The sequence below is a fragment of the Dermacentor silvarum genome, chromosome 6, assembly GCF_013339745.2.
Source record: "Dermacentor silvarum isolate Dsil-2018 chromosome 6, BIME_Dsil_1.4, whole genome shotgun sequence".
NCBI lineage: Eukaryota > Metazoa > Arthropoda > Arachnida > Ixodida > Ixodidae > Dermacentor > Dermacentor silvarum.
In genome coordinates this window covers 46,215,189-46,233,798 of record NC_051159.1, presented here as the reverse complement: position 1 = coordinate 46,233,798, position 18,610 = coordinate 46,215,189, and the positions used below count along the sequence as shown (strand labels likewise).

At 47.4% G+C, this 18,610-nt stretch overlaps 1 protein-coding gene and 1 non-coding gene across 2 annotated transcripts in view; one reads left to right on the top strand and one right to left on the bottom strand.

Annotated features, from left to right (window-relative positions):
- Positions 1 to 4,647: 4,647 nt before the first annotated feature.
- Positions 4,648 to 18,610, bottom strand: part of LOC119456638 (uncharacterized) — a 32,589-nt gene continuing 18,626 nt past the window's right edge. The window contains exons 4-6 of the mRNA XM_049668999.1: positions 15,572 to 15,715; positions 11,479 to 11,702; positions 4,648 to 4,839 (exon numbers count right to left, since the gene is read on the bottom strand). Coding sequence (XP_049524956.1) covers positions 4,648 to 4,839; positions 11,479 to 11,702; positions 15,572 to 15,715 — 560 coding nt within the window. The remainder of the gene's footprint in view (positions 4,840 to 11,478; positions 11,703 to 15,571; positions 15,716 to 18,610) is intronic.
- Trnat-cgu (transfer RNA threonine (anticodon CGU)) lies at positions 12,388 to 12,459 on the top strand. Its single transcript has one exon. It is a non-coding gene; the product is annotated as a tRNA-Thr (tRNA).

Sequence of the window (18,610 nt, the reverse complement as noted above, 5' to 3'; positions counted from 1 at the left end):
AACATAGGTCTCTCAATGATCTAGTAGGAAGTGAAATGTCCGCCGTTTTCTAGCACCTTATTGATGCGTGTGGGCATCGACTCGTACAAAGATTCAGTAATCTCCGTTCGACCGCGCAGGCTTTCTCATTCTTGTGCGATCGCTTGCCACAGCGTATCGGCCGTGCGGCCGCGGTTGGCTCGTGTGGACAGCCGTTTCTTCAACATGCCCCAGACATTTTCTATGGGATTCAAGTCGGCGCCACATGGAGGCCACTTAAGCTGGCAAACAGCATGTTCTTCTAGCAATGACTGGACGATACGTGCTTTATGGATCGGGCTGCGGTCGTGTTGAAAAAAATAGCAGCCGTCGCTGAAGGGACCGTCCAGCGCATACGGAACGAGGTGTCTAGTGATGACGTCGCAGTACCGTGACGCAGTGAAGGGCCCCTCCAGACGCACAAAGGGACCAAGGCCATCTTTGCTGATTGCTCCCCACAAGCTCACGGAACACCGTCCACTGGATAGAACACTCTGTGTGTAATTAGGCAGATATCTGCAAGAAATAGCATACAATTGGGTTCCAGCGGCGCGTCTAAAAATGTTGTGATTCCTCTTGCGTATGAACTTTATAATGCTGTTATAGAGTTGCAATAGAAAACGTGCAAACATCATTAGATAGTACTGAAAGACCCACTGGCAGCTTTTAATTAGCTTCAGAGTAAGTAGTACTATGAAACAATCGTTAATGTTTTCAACATAATACCACTACAGAAAAATCTCGTAATGTCCAAAAGCTCATTTTACGTGAAACATGTTGTGATGCAGAATTAGCTTCGTGAATTAACTGCCAATACACTGTAAACACACCTGCAGTTTAGTGGACGCCAAACCCGCTTCCGTTGGTCCCAGCGCGTGGAAATAGTTGACTCGTCACTAAATATGACATCGCCCCATTTCTCTGTTGTCCAATATTTCATTTCTGTAGCGAACATGAGTCGTTCTTGTAGCTGGCTGTCTGAGAGGCAGGGCTTCTGTGCTGCTACGAAAGACTGCAGGCCAAGCTCACTCAGCCTTCTTCTTACAGTCTCAGACAATACCGTGAGCGAGAGCGCTTCTCGGATATCCTCTGCACTTTGAAAAGGATCAGCCACGATGGCGGCCGTAATCAGGCGGTCCTCTTCCTCAGTCGTGGCCCTTGGACGCCCACTGCGCTCCATATCTGTGAATGTGTCATCGTCGCGGAAAGCTTGAATAATCCTATTCACGGCAGTCCGGCTCCTGTTGGTTCGGCGGCAGATTTCGCGCTGAGGTATTCCCTCTATAAATAAACGCACAATGTGCCTTCTTTCGTCAAGTGGAACACGCAGCGGCATCTTTCCAAATAGGCAATCACCACGTGGCCTGAAGCAAGTCTACTACGTTTTCCGCGACTGATGCGAAGATGCGCCTATGTGTGAAAGAAAATTTTCTATGCATCCGCTTTTTCTTTATTTTTGATGACAGTGAAACACCTCCCTACCCTTTCTCTCAAGACGCAGAAGCAGCAACACTCATTGGACCAAGATGCTGCCAACCAAAGTGCGCCAGTAAACGTCGCGTAAAAAAATCGTCGCAGCGCTTCGTGAAACTTATCTACCCACTGGCACACCAGTCGACAAAGGTTGCAGTGATTGCTCCGATACTGCTATCAAGCCAGATATGTGGCGGTCTCATCGCAGACAGCGCTCTGCGTCAACACAACGAACTAACAATGTCATGCACGGGAATAAAAAATTAACAGGCAGGCGAGTAGGGATGGGCAAAACGGCTCACTTCAGTGAGCGGCTCGGAACGGCTCCGCTCACTGAAATGAACCGGTTCATTTGAACGGCTCACCAGTTCACTTAAACGTATAACCTGTGTTATGCATATTCTATAGTTATGTGGCTTTGAAAAAAAAACGATATATGCATAATTTAATAACCGTGTTATTGGTATTTTCGCTATGTTTAGAGAATATTTTTACATATATTAAAAGCGTGAATGTTTAGTTGTAATGAAGGTTTCTTTTCTGATATTGGGGATAAGATGCTTATGATACTGTGACAGGCAGAATGCGACGTACTTTTTTTCAAAAAAAAAATGTAACTTCATCGTCATTACAGAAGCTTGTCCGTTTTCGTGGTACTTTAAGATCACCTTTTGTCAAACTAAGAACACAAAATGATTGTACATTATGTGTCAACTTTATTCATTTATTCACATACGTACGTTCACTATAATATGAGTAAGCTGTAAGGGCATGCAAAATGAATGTAGAAATCATTTCTTGAAGTACAATACAAAAATCATACGAAAGATCCACAGAACTGCCGCACGTACCTTTCGTTTTTTGTTTTTCTCTTGAGTGCACGCGCGATACTGGCGATCATGCCATCATGCACCAGGACAAAAAAGAAAAAAGAGAAATGAAGTTCTATTACAACACAACAGATCACTGGCCTCGTTTTATTGACGTGCTAATGATACACGCTCAGAAAATGCACGGCAGGTGGATGTCATGGGCGACATTTTCATGACCAAATGAAGACCAGGACGTAAACTGTACGTTCACCTCTTGTCGTTAAAGGGCCCCTAAACCACCCAGAGCTCGAAATTTAGTTGTGGTGTTGCAGTTGTACACGAGTCTACAACGAACACGTAGCCGCGAGAATTCTTCGAAATGGTGCCGTAATAGCGGAGTTACACGCGTTTGATGATCGAAAAACGGTCCTCGCTCGTTTCGCTCTTTCCTTCGCTACTCTCCTCATCGGCTGGTCTCCCCTCCTCGCCGAGTGCTCCTCGAAAGGTCACGTGACATACGTCATCGCCAACGCGCTTCTCAAAACACTGCATACTTCCGGTCACGTCCACGCTAGCGGCACATAAACCGACTGCGAACCAACCGTCCACCAGTGCCGTAGAACGTCTGCCGCGCGAGAGGTGTCCAAAGTAGACGGCAGTTCGGCCGGCGCCCCGCCCGCTGCACCATCAATGGCCCAATCGACGACCGCGAACCTGCGCGCCTCCGCCACCGGCAACGAAAACATCAGCTGCAGCCGGGAGACGACGGGCTCGGCTGTGCTCGCATCGCAGCCGACGGCGCCGCTAATATCAGCGTATTTTTCTTCTTTGTGTATTGTATTTTTCTTCTTTCTTCAGCGCACGATGTGCGATCGGTGAGAGTCGTGCAACATCGTTCGAACAGCAGCAGGCAACGAACGGTACCATCCTTTGCCAATTAAGACTTCTTTACTTCTCCCCTCGGTGGCATCGGGTGCCACACCATAAGAAGCACAAAAAACCAAGGGGACTGCTGCGCACACCACACACTGCGAGTACTAGTAGCGCGAGTCGGCCCACACCAGCCACCATTCGTCAGTCAGAAATCTAAAAACATCGAAACCCAGCAGAAGACCCAGCTCTGACGGAACGGTTCGGCACGGCTCATTCAAGAGAGAGCCGGCTTCCTCACTCCGAAAGAACCGCAGCTCACTTACTCAACCACGGCTCCCTCGGTCTTCAAAAGAGCGGCCCGCTCCTGAGCGCTCAGGAGCGAGCCGGGTCTTTTGAAGAGCGAGGGAGCCGTGGCGAAAAGAACGGCTGGCTCCTGAGCGCTCAGGAGCGAGCCGGATCTTTTGAGCCGCTCTTTTGAAGAGCGGCGGTTCTTTCGTTCTTCAGCCGAAGGCGAGGGGGTGAAGGCGACTCTTGCGAGGAAGAGCGGGAGGGCAGTTGCTTTCTCGTACCGCTAATAGATGGCGCGGAAGTCGCACCCAGCAGAAGAGCCGACTCTGACGGAACGCATCGGCACGGCTCTCTGAACGCGTGAGAACCGAATCCCTTTCTCCAAAAGAACCGCCGCTCATTTTTACTGAACGACCGCTCACTCGCTCTTTAAAAAGAGCCGCTCACAAGATCCGGCTCGCTCCTGAGCGACCCATCTCTACAGGCGAGTACCAAGAGGGCTCATATCCGGGAGAGCGCCCCTGTCGCCGCTAGGTGGCGTACCGCTAGGTGGCGCGGATAGGCAGTCTGGCACGCGCTCGCGTGGTCCGCAAACTTTTGTGGTTGACTGTACATGTCGGAACCTTATAACATAGTGAATGATACTGTTTATTGGTGAAAAGAAAACAAGAACTCGCCTAAGGTTCAAAGAAAACAAACACATATTGGTGCCTCATGGCTGCTATATACGATCCCCTGTTCCCAATGAACATTGTTTTGTAAATTGAATATTTATTGTGAACGAGGGACCCATAGGGGCCCCGGAGCTTCAATACGTGTTTGTTTTATTGGAACCTTAGGTGACTGCTTTTCTTATTTCGACCAAATAACCACCCTCGCCAGGCGAATTTTCGTCTAACTCTGGACTACGACTGTTTATTGTGGCCTTCACTTAACAATTCTTGTTCATAAAAACACAGTACAATACTTGCTGTTTTTGTGATGTAGCGTACTGTGTACACGATGTACCGTGAACATTGCACTCCACGCAAATTATAATGTGTTCGTTCCCTCGTGTGAAAGCTGTATTTAGCTTTCAGTATTGAAAATAAATAAATGGTATAACATAAATAGCTTTGTGGGAAGCTCGCGGATGATATGAAAGGCCGATATTGAAAACACGTGGTACAACACAACCAAGGTGTCAGTTAGGGTGCGGCAGCTGGCAGAAGTAACGAGCCTCCGTCGAGCAGGTCACGTCGTCCCAGCCGAAGTCAATCTCGTTGGTCAGCTGGGCACAGTGTTGGCCGTCGTTTGCGTTGTCCGGAGCGCCTGGACGCCAGAACTGCGTAGTGCGGAGCTTCTGGCCGTTGGCCACCCAAATCCACAGGCCTTCCTGCGATGCGAGACAAAAACGAGCACACAGGTGAATATGAAGTTAGCCGAAAGTAGCTACTCTCATTAATATCACCAGTCGTATTAGCAGCAGTAATGTAGGTGACAAACTGCATGAAGCTCATGGCTCCTAATTATTCGAGGCCCTAAAGGGTATTTTCAAGTGCGCCTAAAGCGGAGTACGGTACAGTATACCCGCATATCATGCATATAGTGCAGTTAGGTTGCCGAGGGCAACCTAACTAAATTGAACCAGCGACCATACGCAATCGAGAACGGTCCACAGAAACGCTTGCTCAAAAATTTTAAGGACGCTCTAGCTTCGCCTTTAAGAGTGGAACCTGATAGCATTCAAAGATCCCTGACTACTTTTCACGCTTCCCGGCAACTGCAGCTTATGTAGCCGCAATATTTACCTCCAAATACTGGCGGCGAACGCTATGCACGAGCCATGCTTTCTGGTTCTTTTGTTTCTTTAGCCCGCATGGCGGGCGCCGCCGCGGCAGCGAATGCGCGGAGGCGAGCGCCATCTCGATAGTGTTGCAAGGAACCGAGCGGGGTGCTCGTTTCTGTTTGAGGTTTGTGTTTCACTTTCCGCGTTATATAATTGTTTTCTCGTATATTCAATTTTTAATCCAACGCAATCATATCTGTAGGTTGTGTGTAAGTCGTACTTTACGAATTTTCTGAAGCATTTTACTTCGAAAAATTCTATTTGTTCGGTATCGGCGCACGCGATGGGCCTGAGTGGTTCGGGATGCGTGGTTCTGCATGATTTTTCTATAATGGACAACGCCGCCGACGCCGACACGGGGTTTTGCTAAGACACGAGGCCTTTAACACTATCACGTTAAAACTACTTGTTAAAAGGTCGGCGAAAACATGTTGAGATAAGGAATGGAGCTAGCGCAATGGCAAGAAACCGCATATTTGCCGCATGTACTCGGCACATGTACTTCACGCCCTTTAAGGAGGCTAGCTATGTATGTATGTATGTATGTATGTATGTATGTATGTATGTATGTATGTATGTATGTATGTATGTATGTATGTATGTATGTATGTATGTATGTATGTATGTATGTATGTATGTTTTTATTTAACCGTTTTCCCGCCTACCTCAACCACTGGGTAGTTCATGGTAGATTGGGTAGCACATCGGGCTGCTGGGCTGAAGGAACAGGGTTCTAAACAAATCGTCGGACCAACTTGGGTCCCTGAGTGTGTGTTCATGTGTGCATATGTGCCGCTATTCAACGAACCTCTTTCACGCCGACGTGGGTCAGATAAGGGACTGGGTAGCTACCACTGTTCAATGGAACTATTTCACGCCCACTTGAAGCACTTGTTACGTGCTAGTTGGTTTGTGCTGGTCTTCAGTGAACCTCTTTGATACCAGTTTGGGTCACTGCGTATGTGCTAGTAGGTGCGTGTGCTGTTATTCAATAAACGTCTCTGACGCCAACTTGAGTAACTAGTTAGGTGCTACTGCGAATGTCGAAAATGATGTCTACAATCATGAAAAAACATCCCTTAAATTTATACGATGCTGTGCGGAATGAAAGATACGTCATCAGGCTTTCTTAAAGGCAGCAACGTGATGCTTTCGCATTATGCGCCGCAAATGCGCTAGGTGTGTGCCGCTTTCAGAAGGCTGATTTCAGAAGCGGCAATCTAAGTGAGAGGTGAGGCACCAAGGCAACCAGTAGGTAAGTTCTCGCAAGAAAACGAAGGACCCAATAAAAAAGATCGAAGGCGATTGAACCTGCAGTTGAAGTCAATGAAACACAGTCTTCCTGAGCGAGTTGGAGGCGTGGTAGGGTACTGTAGGGAGCCTACATGTAGGCTCCCTAGGGTACAGTCACTGCGCACAGCACTTCATCGCGTCACTCTTGGCGTGAGAAGAGTAGCAGGAGCATCATACTAAAATTCGTTTACTGTAATATCTTCGGGATCCACGCATATGTTGACATATGATCACGTGTAAATTATTTTACATAATTTCTGAGACTTAGCATATCCGAAGAACTCGATGACCGCGAGCAGCATCGCCTAGAACTACAGGGACTTGCCAGCGTTGTCGCCTAGCGTTGTAGCCTAGCGCCGGCCACGCGTTCCTTCACCGCGGCATGCTCACGGTGGGCACGATTTGTGTCCCCTTCGCGCTTTTGAACTGCAGCGTTTCGTCGGCGTTGTTGCTGAGTCTAAAAGCCTCCTGTTTAGGCTGCGCCGCGTCTGGCGTTGAGCTGCAGACGCGGCACTTCGCTACAGAAACCCAACACCGATAGGTATACCGCCCCGGCTACTACGAGTGGGGATGCGATGGCACAAGCTGGCAGGGTCTGCATACGCTGTGTTACAATTCGTTCCACCCAGCAAAGCTGCTTATCCTGATATCTTAGAATTAAGCTGCATATGTGCACTTGTCTGTGTGACTGGAACACGACCCACCCTAGACATATTTCGCCACCTGGCGTTCATAATGTGGTGCAAAGGGAATGCGCACAGTAAATGTGAGTAATGTTCTCCAGGAAACGTGTGAAAACAAACAAAAGTGTATTTTTATGTCTGATTATCGCCGACGGCGAAAAATCGCACGGAGCGTTCATGTAGTTCATATAGGCATGGAGTACTGATATATTTGATATTGCACTAAAAAACGCCGAGCGCCTCAACGCGCTGGCTTGCACGCGGGAAATGATTAACGAGGTTCTATTTCGCCTGCTGAAGCACGCGCGCGTGGTCTAATCGTTGGAGAATCGTGCCACTGTGCTAGGGGTCCTGGGTTTGCATCCGGCCATTGCTCAATTAATTCTAAAACTGGTGGTGAGACGATGAGCTACTTGTCAATGCTTCCAAAACTATCGTATTAAGCTTTAGTTGATCAAATAGTTATATATATATATATATATATATATATATATATATATATATATATATACAGGGGGTTTCAGCGAACACTTTCAAAAATTCTTAAAGGTTGCCTGTGGCAGATAGCACAATTCTGGTTCATGAGCGGGTCTACACGAGGAGGCGGACATTACTTGCACAAGAAATTGAAATGCATAATCGAACAATTAACATAAATTCACTAATTAAGTTTTTAACTAATTACCTGTTATTGCAGTTTACAAATTGTAGCCGTGGAGTTCGCACGGCGGATCCACTTGGAACGAATTCTCGGGATGACACCAGTTTCGAGATATTAATTCCCGAACTTTGCGGAGAAATGCATTGGCGTTCCAGTTAGGTTCTTAACAAAACGTCGCTTTATGCATTGAAGCACAAAATTAACTGGAGCGCCAATGCATTTCTCCCAAAACTCGGGAATTAATATCTCGAAACTGGTGTCATCCTGAGAATTAATTCTTAGTGGATCCGGCTTGCGAACTCCACGGCTACAATTTGTAAATTGTAATATGGGCCGTCAGGTAATTAGTTAAAGACTTAATTAGTGAATTTCTGTTAATTGTTCGATTATGCATTTCAATTTCTTGTGCAAGTAATGTCCGCCTCTTCGTGTAGACCAGCTCATGAACTAGAATTGGGCTATCTGCCACAGGCAACCTTAAATAAATTATGAAAGTGTTCGCTGAAACACCCTGTATATATACACTTCCTACATCACAGCGGCCAGTGGTACTAGGGGCACACATCTGACCACATTTTTAGGCTGCGCTATCTCCGCGATCGCCCCCGTTCAGTGGCTATACCCGATACGGACATGTAGTGGCAACTCGGTTAGAAAGTCTTAGTCCTAATAACAATCGAGCTGGGACGGCCATGTAATGCGTAATACAGATAGCCGGTGGACCGTTAAAGTTACAGAATGGGGGACAAGGGAAGATGAGTGCAGTAGAGGACGGCAGAAAATTAGGTGGGGTGATGAAATGAGGAAATTTTCAGGCGCAAGTTGGAATCAGCTAGCGCAACAAAGCGGTGATTGGAGATCGCTCGGAGACGCTTTCGTCCTGCACTGGATCTTAGCATATGCTCAAGATGATGATTATACGTTCCAGGCTTACGACTTATGAGTCACGTGTGGCGTTCCAGTGGTTTTTATCCGGCTTGCCGAGCCAACATTACCAACGCCTCCCCTTGTAAACGACCGATAAATAAGAGTAAACGATACCGTCGGATCGCACATTGATTTTGAGGATACGGATGGTTTTGCGCGTGCAGTGGCAGTGGTGAGTCGGCAGCCCTAAAATACTTTCGGCCGCGTGTCTTGATAGTAAACTGTCACACAGTGCCTAAAGTGAACGGTAAAAACACGAGACCCGAGTTGCCGCTCACAGCAACGCGTAACACCACCGCCTTATGCATCAAGGTTGGACGCGGGTGCATTTAAACGCGTTTCTAATCATTCGCACGCACCTGAGTGGCATGCATTTCGGACACCGCGCACAATCGAGATGGTGCCGAGTGTTCCTAAGGAAGCGCGTAAGAGGAAGCGCGTATGTATTACGGGTCATAAGACTGCCATTAAGTGAGTGCCAGGCCGTGCTGGAAACTCCGGCTGACAAAGGACGAACTACCCAGTCATCGTTCCTATTGCATGGGCTTGGTCTTGGACTTCCTACAGTAAGGCACTGAAGAGGAACGGCTTTGTCTCCGGAAACGCTGCGGAGGAAACCTCCTGGCGCCGTGATCCTTCATCCAGACAGCCCAACCCTAGATGACTATCTCGAGGGGTAGAATTTCTTATATCGAAAGCATGACCAGGGTATGCCATGATAGACGACATAATCTGATGACAGTTGTGACGGCAACCCAATTAAGCTGAGCGATTCTGATCACATTCGCAAGTGAAATGCTATACATACGCAAGCCATGGAAGTCCACGTGTTCTCACCACGTTTTTAAATGCGACAGACTCATGAGATTCCCAGAAACGTAGCGGCCTATGCAGGTGACGTCATTTGAGGCTTAGGTCCTACCACTGTCTAACGTCAAAGAGCAAAATGCCTCTGAAGTTTCGTGTGTGAAGCTCCCATAATGACCTAGCCACACTTAGCTCCCTTCCCTCATATGCGCTTCCCAAATAGGGGATAGAGTCATTATATAAATATATAACAATCTTTCTTTACAGTCCAATCTCACAAAATGAAATTGTTTTCTCTGTGTCGTTCTAAGTAGATGTCTGTTTCTACGTTCTCAAAAAAAAAAAAAAAATAGCGCAGCTTGCCCTACGTTGTGGAAGGCTGGAGAAACAACGGAGCTGGTGATCACCTAGGTTCTTCCAGTTTCGCTAGGCTCGGCTTAGTTTTGCTACGTTCGGCTAAGTTTTGCTAGGCTCCGGATGATACTCCGGATGAGCACGCGACCGCCGCATTCGTTCTCGGCTGGCGGCACGACGAGCTTTCGGCTGAGCGGCTTCTTCTTCGGGAGTCTTGTACTTCCTCGGCCGTCCCATGTTACATTTACTCATTGCGAAGTCTACGAGAGCTGTGCGTGTCGTGGTCGCGGCGACATGATCCTAATAATCAGTGTGACATCATGGCCAAGCTCCACAAAGTGTTGTTATGTCTAAGCAAAGCAAGAATTGCGGCGCGAAGCAATGACATGGCTGGGCGAAGCTGGGTAAGTGATTGCTAGACGACTGCATTGACGGAGCGGATCTGCTGGAACGCGGTGTCGGCATTGGAACGCGGTGTCGGTAATGCAAGCTGCGCTATGCAACACGCAGTGACGTCATCGCTGGCGCGGCGGCGGAGGAGCGTTGCCGGAGCTAGGAGAAGCGAGGCGCAGCTGTGGTAGGTGGTTGCTAGGCAACGCAGGTGACGTCATCGTTCAGCGAGGTTTTTTGTTCACGACATACGCACTGACGGTCGGCTTAAACAGCTCCGCTATTAAAATGATTGTAAAACAAGCATTATTCAAATGCACGTGTAACTTGTCGCGTATATGATGCTCTTCTTTGTTTACGATATTGTGATTAGGTGCAATCGAAAATTTGTTGAAATCTGCGAGTTCCTGTATTGAATTCTGTCCATTGAATTCCGATGAGTTCCTAGGCCTTCTCTTGTAAACGACTACAGCGTGCATGAACGTTATAACGCCGTTTTACAAAATGACACCACGTGCTCGTATTCACACGTCAGTGTGCCTATGATCCGACATCGCATGACATCCCCGATTTGACGTCTTGAAATACGCATTTCTACCGCGAACTATAGTTGACTGGAATAGTCTTGATCCTCGTCACAAAGTGTTGTCATGTCTAAGCAAAGCAAGAATTGCGGCGCGAAGTAATGACATGGCTGGGCGAAGCTGGGCAAGTGATTGCTAGACGACTGCATTGACGGAGCGGATCTGCTGGAACGCGGTGTCGGCATTGGAAGACAGTGGAATGCGGTGTCCGCATTGGAACGCGGTGTCGGTGTTCCAATGCAGTCGTCTAGCAATCACTTACCCAGCTTCGCCCAGCCATGTCATTGCTTCGCGCTGCAATTCTTGCTTTGCTTAGACATGACAACACGTTGTGACGAGGAATTGCTAACTGCAATTCTGTAGATACACTTCAAGAATGTCTAGAAAAGCTGTTTGTATATCTTTATGTTGTTTTACCCATCCTGTAACAGCCTAAAAAGTTAACCTTTATTGTAAATAAGTCAATTAAATAATTAAAATGTGTTGCCTGCTGCTCGTCGGTGAGTCCGATGAACGCCGAACGAACTTTAGCGCGCCGCATGAGCTCTCGCAGGAAGCGGTTGGTGTCTCCGTCGGCCACGTAGGCCAGTTCTGCGCCGGCGTCGAGGGCGCACTCAGTCGAGGCCCGGCTGAAATTGGCCTCGGTTTCGGAAAGCCGGAAGTAGCCGCCTTCCACTGCACCCGGGTAGAGCGAGTAGCCCTCCACCGGAACTGCAAAAGAGAGAAAACGCGTCAACTCGATCGACTGTGGAAGAGCCCGCAAGTAATTCGCGTTATGACTAGGAGACAACTTCTCAAAAAAAAAAAAAAGAAGTGAAGCTTAAACAATGCACTATTTTGAACGTATAGGCACTGGAAGAGCCTGGGCAGAAGGTCTCTAGAGCATGGTTTTAATGAAGTGCGAGGCACATGCCAGAGCTTACTTGTCTCTTTTGCACACAGGGTGTTTCACCTAACGTTATGTCAAGCTCTTAAAAATTAAATATAGCATACACGAGGACTCAATTAAGCGTATTCTGTCAGCAGTGTCGTACCTCACCAGAAAGATATTCTTTCATAATTAAACTATCTATAATTAAATTATATTATTTAACGAACTTTTTCATTACTGAATTGAGGCCGCTAATTATGATAGAAAAATGATTATTTTGTTTTAAAACAAACAATTCAATTGTTTTCAGTGGGCTACGTCTCGCGTAATTATGGTTTCTGTGTTACAACTAGAACTGACTTTGGGAGTGTTAGCCAGCGCCACCACTCACAAACTTAGGCAGAGGATGACTGCCTAGGATGGCTGCCGAAGCCTAGGTTTGTGAGTGATGGCGCTGGCTCACACTCCCAGGCTTAGTTCTAATTTGAAGACATAAAAACTCCGCAAAGTGGATGGGAAGACGGCGCCGCGGTAGCTCAATGGTGAGAGCATCGCATGCGTAATGCGAAGACGTGGGTTCGTTTCCCACCTGCGGCCAGTTGTTTTTCATAAATTTTCATTTTCATTAATTTAACATTTATTTAATTTAATTAGTAAGTACACGTAATTACACGTAATTTTCCCTATGGTGTCCTTGGTGTCAATTTTTGTTGGCTTCGTATGATTATATACATATATATATATACTGTAGGCCATGATTTTTAACAAGCGTATTTACGCGAAGCACAACTTCGCGGTTACCTAGTGCGTATTGTTTCCCAACAGTGCAGTCGGTACCGCCTTTTTTTTGCAACGATTTAATTGGTTAATTGTAAGTCTTTTTATTATCTAACTCGAGAAGTAATGTTCGAATTATCAAAGTTCAATAAAAAATTTTGAAAAAATAAAAATAGCTACATAAAGGAGCGTGAAAGACGAATACACCAAGACCTGGTTGTGCCAGTCAAAGCAAAGGGCAAATTTCCGCACAATTCACACGCTTTATGTAGCACGTATTTGGTGTTTCTCTGTTTTGGTGTCAATTTCGCTCACGCTGTTACTGGCGGCTACTTCTATCTTTCGCTTTCTCGTGTTCCTCTTTTATTATAGCAACTGTTACTACCATTTGAGGTTAGTTCTTCTTCTTTCGTGTTTCTCGTCTTTCCGCCCTTTACTTTGTCTGGCACGACCAGGTCTTGGTGTCTTTCCTTTAACTCCCCCTCTTCTTTTTTTTTTTTTTTTTCTTTTTTTTTTTTCTTTTGCATGCTCAACTTAACATGACAGGCGTGTCCGTCAATTGTGCATGTGTAAGACGCTTACAGCTGAACAGCGACTTTGCCCTTTGCTTCGTCTGGCACGACCAGGTCTTGGTGTCTTTCCTTTAACTCCCCCTCTCTGGTTTTTTTTTTTTTTTTTTTTTTTTTTTTTTTTTTTTGCATGTTCAACTTAACATGACAAGCGTGTCCGTCAATTGTGCACGTGAAACAGGCTTAACAGCGACCTTGCCCTTTGCTTTGTCTGGCACAACCAGGTCTTGGTGTCTTTCCTTTAACTCTCCCTCCCTTTTTTTTTTTTTTTTTTTTCATGTTCAACTTTGTTATATATCTCGCTATCTCTCCTTTCTCACTTTTTTTGGCGCCTTCTTTCTCTACCTGAAGATATAAAAAGACTGTTGCAAGATTTTCCTGTATCCCTTGAAAAAGGTCGGTCCACCGACCGAAACTGTGGGAAAAATAATAAACCTAAGATAACCGCGAAGTTGTGCTTCTGATTTTCCTATATATATATATATATATATATATATATATATAGGAAAATCAGAAGCACAACTTCGCGGTTATCTTAGGTTTATTATTTTCCCAACAGTTTCGGTCGGTGGACCGACCTTTTTCAAGGGATCTATATATATATATATATATATTTATATACAGGGTTTTCCAGCCAACACGCAGCATGATTTAAAAAAAGAGTAACGGCGTTATGCGAAGCAAACCTAGTGCGTATTGTTTCCTGTGCAGTGGAGTAGTCGCCAGTAATTTCTGCCGTCGGCGTCGCCGTCGTCGTCGTCGTCGCCGTCGCCGTGAGGTTCCGTATAGATTCCAAGGGCGATAAAATCGGCGCTGCGCGCCGTATGCGCGAGCGAAAGCGAGCGGGGGACGCGCGCTATCACGGAGGGCGAACCCCCCCCCCCCCCCCCCCGCGCGCTATCACGGAGAGCGAACGCTCGGCGGAAAGCAAACGTGACCGTTGCGCACAAGACCGTGGAGGTATGGGAGGGAGGCGGGGCGGCGCTGTGCTCCGGCACCAAAGGCGTATCTTGCCACTCAGCCTCCCACGCGAAAGCAACAAAGCGGAAAGAGGGGGGGAGCAGCTTCTCCTCTGCCAACAACTTCCTTCTCCTTTGCGCTTTGCCCTGGGATGCCGGTCGTCTCCACACGGCTCTGACCTTTCTATGCGCTGTGCATTCGCCGCTAAGTTTCCGTTGAAGCGATAGACCGCGCGAACCTGCGCTTGCTGCCAGCGTTTTGACAGTCGTTGGCTGCGGTCATTCAGTGTGATCTATTCATGTTTGCTTGTGCGCGCTGACACCACGATTGTTAATTCAGTTAGTAAGCCAATGTGTATAAGTTTCTGCAGCCGATAAAACTACTGTCCCTACCCCGAATAGCTCTCTACGAATTTGCTATCGCAATCGATGCTTCGCCTTTTGGGCGAAACTGCGACATTTTTGAATATTGTGCTGCGTTATACCTGGGACACCCTGTATATATATATATATATATATATATATATATTGTAATGAGGAGAAACACAGAGACAGCCCCCGTTCCTGGGCCGGCTGTTCTATATTCTGCCTCGTCGTCTTCTTTTCCCTCCGCGCCCGCGTTGCGAGCGCCCGAGGCCAAGTTCACTTCATCTTCACAATATATATATATTTAAAAATACCTTACAGGCCGAAATGGCATTGAGTACGGGGGGTTTACTCAATACAATGAAAGCACAAGCAAACTAGTATAGAACAGGGTTACAATGCAAGTGAACATCAAAACGCAACGCAACAGAGTAAATTGCAAAATGTAAAGCAAGTTTCCAACGCACGTGAAAAAAAATGCAGCACAACAAAATGCGTTTCCGAAATAAGCACTAAAAGAGCCTGAGTGCAAGGGAAGAAAACAAAAACAAACAAAAACACAACACATCGCAAAATAAACAAAAGAATTTCTATATCTATATATATATGTATATATATATATATATATATATATATATATATATATATATATAAGACAATTGGAAGCAAATACCTTCACTTACTGGAGATAATTCTCAGGATCAACGAGCGTGAAGTCTTTGGATGGCGCTTCAAAGTTCATACTGCAAACTTCCAGCAAGTTTCGGCACCTTCCAGTTTATTGCGTGTTTCAAGGTGGTCATGCCTTGGGTTGAAGAGCTATAAATGCGGACAGCTGTCTCAAAATATTATTCGACGCTCGATTGCATTGTGCTTCAACATATAAATATGTGCTGGCACGCGGCTGTCCGAAGTAGTCGTTATAAATTCTCACTATGAATTACTAAATAATCAGGCATAAAAGGGGCTGCACTGTTTATTGAGCTTTTCGTACTTCCAGCGCAAGGATTTTCAGAAAATCAATAATTATGCACTTACGTTTCTCGCAAGTCGTGTTGCTTGCTATGAAGTAACCCTCGGCGCATTTGCACAAACGTTTCCGGCACACCGCCATGGGCCCCGTGCGCATCTGACACTGGAAGTCTCGATCACATGCTTCGTTCAGGCGTGGGATGTGCAGGACTGTGGGGTTTAGACAGGGATTCACATCATTCGTTAGGAACACACTGGTTAGCTTTCGTCGTTCTCAGTACTTCGACAGTAAGAAACGTTCACACGTGTCGACCTTAAAAAATGCAATAACTAGCTTTTCTGTTGTACGGCCACGCAAAGAATAACCACTTTATTTTTTTGCACCTTTATTATCATTCTGCTTAAGTGGCAGTTATAAGTGTTGCTATAAGTGTTTTTTCCCTAATATTTTTTCCCACTTGCCTAATTAGAACGGCGTCCTCAGTAAAATCACATCGTATGTGGAGAAGTGTTTCATACATTCTAACTTTTTACAATATCAATTCATATAACAGGTATAGGGACCGAGGTTAGGTCCACTATAGTAATGCGTGAGTCGTCGAGCGAAGCAAAAAATCAACCATTCAGGCCGATGGCTGGAGCATAAGAAGGTATATTTTATTCTTCTTCCATTTTTTTAACCCCGCAGCACGAAGAAAGACGCACATGCGCATGCACATGCACCTGAACGCGCCTTAAATAAAAGGCGGCGGATGACGATGCCGATGGCCGCTAGAGCGCTCCCCCCCCCCCCCCCCCCCCCCCTACTTTTAGGAGAAGCGCAGCGATGCACGGTCGCCCAAGAAGCGGCCTTTGGTGTCGGGCGGTCGGGTAACTCCTTTGTTTCCTCGGTGGTAAAGTGGTCGAAAGCGCGTAATGCTGGCGAAGTCGCCAAGTAGATGGGTTTGAGTCTGTCTATAGCCACAACTTCTTTCCGTCCGTTGAGCTCGATGGTGACAGTTTTTTCTGTCCGACTGAGCACCTTGAAAGGGCCGTCGTAGGGAGGCGCAAGGGATGGTCGGATGCCTCCACGCCGGACGAAAAGGTGGCTCGCTGTAGTCATGTCCTTGCTGACTAAAACGCCAGTCGACGATGCATCCTGGCTAGGGGAAGGAAACAGGGGCGAAAAGAAGAAGCGGAGCTGTTGAACGTAACTGTCCGGATCGGGGGTGGCGACAATAGCTGGCACGAAAAATTCACCAGGCATACGGAACGTTCTGCGATAGACCAACTCCGCAGTTGTGCAGCCGAAGTCTTCCTTGAAAGACAAACGCACGCCAAGCAGGACGAGAGGAAGATCTTCAATCCAAGAAGCACGAGCCTGGCGAGCCATCAAGGCAGCTTTAAGTTTGCGATGAAGGCGTTCGACCATTCCATTGGCCGATGGGTGGTACGCGGTGGTATGGACATGGCGGACGCCAAGCAGGCACGTGAGTTCGCGGAAGAGATCGCATTCAAACTGTCGGCCGCGATCGGTGGTAACAACGCTGGGGCATCCGAATCGTGAGATCCAGCCACTGACAAACGCTGAAGCCACGGTAAGTGCCGTTACGTCGATGAGAGGAAACGTCTCCGGCCAGCGGGTATAACGGTCCACACAAGTGAGGATGTAGCAATCACCTCTGAATGGTGGCTGTGTGGGCCAACGATATCGATGTGAACGTGATCGAACCTAGCGTCTGGTGGGCGAAAGGAGTGAATTGGCGATTTCGTGTGTTGTGGCGTCTTAGAGCGTTGACAGTGAAGGCATTCACGCGCCCAGCGGCGCACGTCAGAGTCCATACTCGGCCACACAAAGCGGGTTGTAATGAGACGCTGCGTAGCATGAACTCCGGGATGACTTGCGCCGTGAAGCTTGTCGAATATTTGACGTAAAAGCCAGAGTGGGAAAAACGGACGTGTTCGACCTCGTGAGACGTCGTAAGCGATGGCGCCCGAAGAAAAAGGAAGGAGAACGTCGGACAGCGTCATTGACGTCGTGGATGAGCGGATGTCTCGAAGTTCGACGCCTGTAAGTTGCACCGCGGCGATTTCATCCGAAGTCAAGTGTGGGCGTTGATGTTGCTTCGATACGGGAGATGGCATATGCGGCCGCGTTGACTGGGCCCTCAATGTACCGAATGTCCACGGTGAATTCGGAGATAAAGTTGAGGTGCTGTATTTCACGTGCGGTTTAAGTTTTGTGGTTACCGCGAAAAGAGAATGTCAAAGGCTTGTAGTCCGTGAGGACGTGAACTCTTGAGCCTTCCAACAATGTCGGAAATGTCGACTGCCTATGTGTACCGCCAGCAGCTCACGACTGAACGTGCTGTATCGCGTTTCTGAAGGTTTCAGTTTCTGCGAGAAAAACCCGCGTGGATACCAGGAGTTGCGCGGGAACTGCTGTAACACCGCGCCGACAGCCGTACCAAATGCATCGGTGATGAGACGCATTAGTGCACCCTGCAGAGGATGCACGAGCAGTGTGACATCCGCCAATGTGTTTTTAGCAGCTTGAAAGGGTGCGTCGGCATCAGACGTCCAAGTCAGTGGGGAGGACGGAGCTTTCGTGGTGTTGAGTATGTCGGTGAGTGGTATGATAATGCGGGTGATGTTGGGAAGAAAACGGCTGTAGAGGTGGAGCAACCCAAAGAACTCGCGGAGCTTTCGGATTGATGTTGGGCGAGGAAAGTCGCGCAAGGCTTGAACCTTCTTTTCCAACGGTCTGATTCCCTTCCGAGTCACGCGGTGTCCGAGGAACTCAATGTCGTCGACACCGAAAACGCACTTTGCGGGGTTAATAAGAAGGCCGCGTGCCTGGAGCCTATATTTGAGCCTGGAGGCGCAAATGGTCGCAATGCTGTTCGGGAGAAACACTAGCCACCATGAGGTTGTCGAGATATGAAAATGAGAAGGGGAGTCCCCGGGTTACCTCGTTGATGAACCTCTGGAACATCTGAGCAGCGCTTCTCAATCAGAACGGCATGCGAACGTACTCGAAAAGCCCGAATGGTGTCACAATTGCAGTCTTGGGGACGTCCACTGGCTCAACCGGAATCTGGTGGTAGGCTTTTACCAAATCTATCT